We start from the raw sequence: 3794 nt of genomic DNA on the forward strand, positions 1-3794 counted from the left end.
GTTACAAATATATATGATTTAATTTATTTTTAATATTGTATTTTATATTTCAACGTATATTTTATCTTAATAATTGATTTTTATGACTAATTTTAGTATACACCTAGTATAATTGAAGAAAAAATATATAAGAAAAAATGTTGTATTATGAGAGATCATACTTGATAACAATTTTTTTAAGGATGTTACTGTTTGAATTTGATAAATTTCTTTGATTTTAAGTTTTTTAATAATATTGATCCTTAAAACAAAACAAAAAACATAAAACAAAAAACAAAAAAATGCAAACCCAAAACATGTCCAACTTTCTTCGTGAAAACTGACATGGCCACTTAGAGGGAATTGATGCTGGGGGTATGCAATGCGGCAGCCGGCAATGCCCAGAGGGATTTTTACTTATTAGGTCTCTTCTTTAATTCTTTTTGTGTGACGAGGATGATATGTAATTGCATTATTTTGTAAAAAAAAAAATATCCTATTTATTATAGAGACAAAGACAAAAGAAAAAGAAAATTCGCTTATTTTGGTAAATATTAAATATTAGCAAAAGAAAAACTAACAGAAAAGATTGGAAATTCATAAAAAACATTATTTTATAATTTGAGTCATTTTTTGTTGGAATTTTCTTGTTGTTTTTATAATTACTGTTGTCGCAAGCTTCTCACCTTCAAAGACTTCCAAATTTTTCGCATTCTATAAAGATACAAGAAAGACCATAGAAGATTGTCCTCTTTCAATACCTTTACTTGTCGTCGTAGCAAAAGTCTAAAGATACTTATAAGAAAAAATATTAATATGTGGTGAAAATAAATACAAGTTTGATTAAAAAAATCTTAACTAATATAAATATAGACTTTTACGAGCTCTGTTATTAGTTCTTAAATCTACATAGAATGTGATCGTATAATTTTTTTCTCTTCTCTCACTAAATTTAAGTAATTTCTTTATTTATAAGTATTTTCATACAAAAAAAGCTCATTTAATATATCTTCTTTTTAGATATGAAAGATCTATATCTTTATACTTAAATCTTTTATAAAGAGAAAAAAAAATACCCAAAAAAAATTCACAACAAAAAAATTATTGAATTTGAAAATCTAAAAATTAAAAGATTCAAAACAACAATGATGAAAAAAAAAAGGGAGATAGAAAGAGAGAGAAAATAAAAAAGAAAAGAGAAAGTGGGTAAAAGAAAGGAGAATGCAAAGTTTGAATGAAAAAAAGGAAAAATAGGGTTGAAGAAGAAGATAGAAAAGGAGATATGTTTTCAAGATTTTTTTCGGTATTCAGAGGTTTTGTTATAGGGGATTGTGAGTTTTGAGGTGGGTTACAGTGGATCTGAAATTTTTAATGGCGGAGAGAATTATTTCAGTGGGAGTTGGAATTAGTAAATCAGCTTTATGAGGTTCTACAATCAGTAAAACCAACAACTGAGAATGAGAATAGGGTGATATGAAAAATTGATAAACAAGGTATTTATTCAACTAACTCATTTGTACAGGTGTTGCAGACAGAAGTACTTCCAGAGAATATAACAAGTTATAGTTTCACTAATACAATTTGGAGAGGATTTTGTCCCACCAAAGGTTGAGCTATTTACATGGTTTGTGCTGGTTGGCAGAGTGAATACAAAAGAAAGATTGTAGATTATGTGTTATTAACGAAGATGATCAGGTTCAGATGTGTGTTTTATGTAATAAATCTGTTGAGACTAACTTTCACTTGTTCATTGGATGTAAGTTTACTTGACAAGTGTGGAATGCTTGGTTGTTCGCTCTGCGAAGGATGTGAGCTATCCCAGGTACTCTCAGGCAACACTTTGAAAGTTGGATGACTTTACCAGCGACCAAGGTAGAGAGAAAAAGATGGTTCATTGGCTTTTTTGCTGTCATTTAGACAATTTAGCTAGAAAGAAATGCGAGAATCTTCAACAATCAGGAATTAAGTGTGGTGGAAATTATTAACAGATCCTTTACAAACTCTGACGAGTGATTTGGTGGTGAATCATTTGGTTGTTGATGGTAATGCCGGAGATGACTCGAATTAATTTGTGCTATTGTAGAGTTTGTAACTAATTGCTTCTTTTTCTTGCTCCATCTTATTGTGTTGAGCTCATTTTACTTCAACAAAAAAAAATGCAGGTATATTGAACTTGATACGAAGCTAATAGATTTAATTAATTCCACACAACATTGATTTTGCATCTTCTCTAAAGCTTCAATGCCAATAATGAAGTTAAAAAGTATTTAAAAAGAAAATATGTGATCAGTTTGCTTCACTTTTACTCGATCGTTACAGTAAAAAAAATTACTTTAATTTAGTTTATTTGCTATTATTAAAAAGAGTGAGTACTCACTCTTTGATTTGCTATTTAATAATAAATACAAATAAAAAATTTATTATTTATGATATTATTTAAATAGTATATACCATTAATTATTTGTTTTGTAATTATTTTTTTAGATAAATATTAGTTTTACTATTTGTTTTCATATTTAATGTAAACCGTTATAGCCTCTAGCAGTTTACGCACGAAGCCCTATGCACATAAACCGTTACTGGTAGTAGCGGTTTATGACCAACCCCAAAGAAACATAAACCGCGACAGGCTCTAGCGGTTTCTGTGCTGCCACATTTGAACGTAATCCGCGATTGACAGCAGCTGATTATGTGTTTATGTAAACCCCTACTGGCAGTAACGGTTTCTATAGATATATAAAACAATGTATTTGTGTCTTCATTTTGAAAACAATGTAATTGCATAATTTTAAATGTGTAACAATTTATTTATGTAAATTGTCCTAATATAATTATAAAAATTATTATTATATTATGTATATTTTGCTTCACAGACAAAATTTTCTAAATTCATCATTGTTCAGAACAGAAGATGAGATTTAGCACTTGAATGCTGCTCCCTAGAGATGGTAATAGGACGGACGACCTGTCAGGAGCTTGCAGCCTGGTCTGTGTCTGGTCTGACCTGACCTGACCCGTTTAAAAGACACAGGCTCAAAACTTTATAAAAATCTTAATATATTAATATATATCCATGATTGAACTAATTCAATTCACTATTTAAATAAACACACTTAATCTCAAGCCAAGCACAACATAAATGATTACTTAGAAGTAGATGATTTTTTTTTTCTTTAATTATATAATGGTTGGAGAGTTATACTACTAAGCCTTGAGAAGATGATCATTAACCTCTTTAGTACCCTTCTCGTAAAATTCTAAGTAGCCGTATGGAGTTTTAACATGCTCATTGATCTTCTCTTATATTATTAGTTACCTATGTGACAAGTCCAATGTTTGACCGAATCAGTGCAGTGCCAGTCATCACCTTCATGCAAGTTGGCTCCATGCACTCTTTCACAAATGTTTTGGATATTGTGGAATTCCTTTGCCAAAATGTGGAACAACTTTGAAGCTGGTACTTGGATCACAACTTCTACACTAATATTACCTGATATTGCCATGTTTGAAGCAAGAGATAATGTAGAGATAGAAATCACTAGATCTAGAATGAGAGGTTGTAAAACAAGTTCAAGCCTTATGGAGATTTATATAGAAAAATACTATATTGCCATATCAATCATTGATTGAAAAAATATTTTTAGCTATACGTAATTATTTATGTCATCTAGTTTAGTTTGTGATTCATAAATCAACTCAGTTTATCTGTAAAAATGGGTAAGTCAAGTTAGTAAAATTATATCTTATTATTTAAAAATAGGTCAATTTAATTCTGTTCAAATAACTAATAAATTAAATAAATTCAAATCGAATAA

General features: G+C 29.3%; 2 protein-coding genes across 7 annotated transcripts in view; both read right to left on the minus strand.

Annotated features, from left to right (window-relative positions):
• Positions 1-3620, minus strand: part of LOC107609865 (MLP-like protein 43) — a 29672-nt gene extending 26052 nt beyond the window's left edge. The window contains exon 1 of one of the 4 annotated variants that reach the window (XM_021107239.1): positions 3296-3620. In XM_021107239.1, coding sequence (XP_020962898.1) covers positions 3296-3482 — 187 coding nt within the window. In that variant the 5' untranslated portion in view covers positions 3483-3620. The remainder of the gene's footprint in view (positions 1-3295) is intronic. The other 3 variants (XM_021107238.1, XM_021107237.1, XM_021107236.1) reach the window with 3 other exon arrangements.
• LOC107609804 (MLP-like protein 43) overlaps positions 1-3794 on the minus strand; it is a 19776-nt gene that overhangs the window by 3948 nt on the left and 12034 nt on the right. The window lies entirely within an intron of this gene.

The sequence above is a fragment of the Arachis ipaensis genome, chromosome B07 (assembly GCF_000816755.2).
Source record: "Arachis ipaensis cultivar K30076 chromosome B07, Araip1.1, whole genome shotgun sequence".
Taxonomy (NCBI): domain Eukaryota; kingdom Viridiplantae; phylum Streptophyta; class Magnoliopsida; order Fabales; family Fabaceae; genus Arachis; species Arachis ipaensis.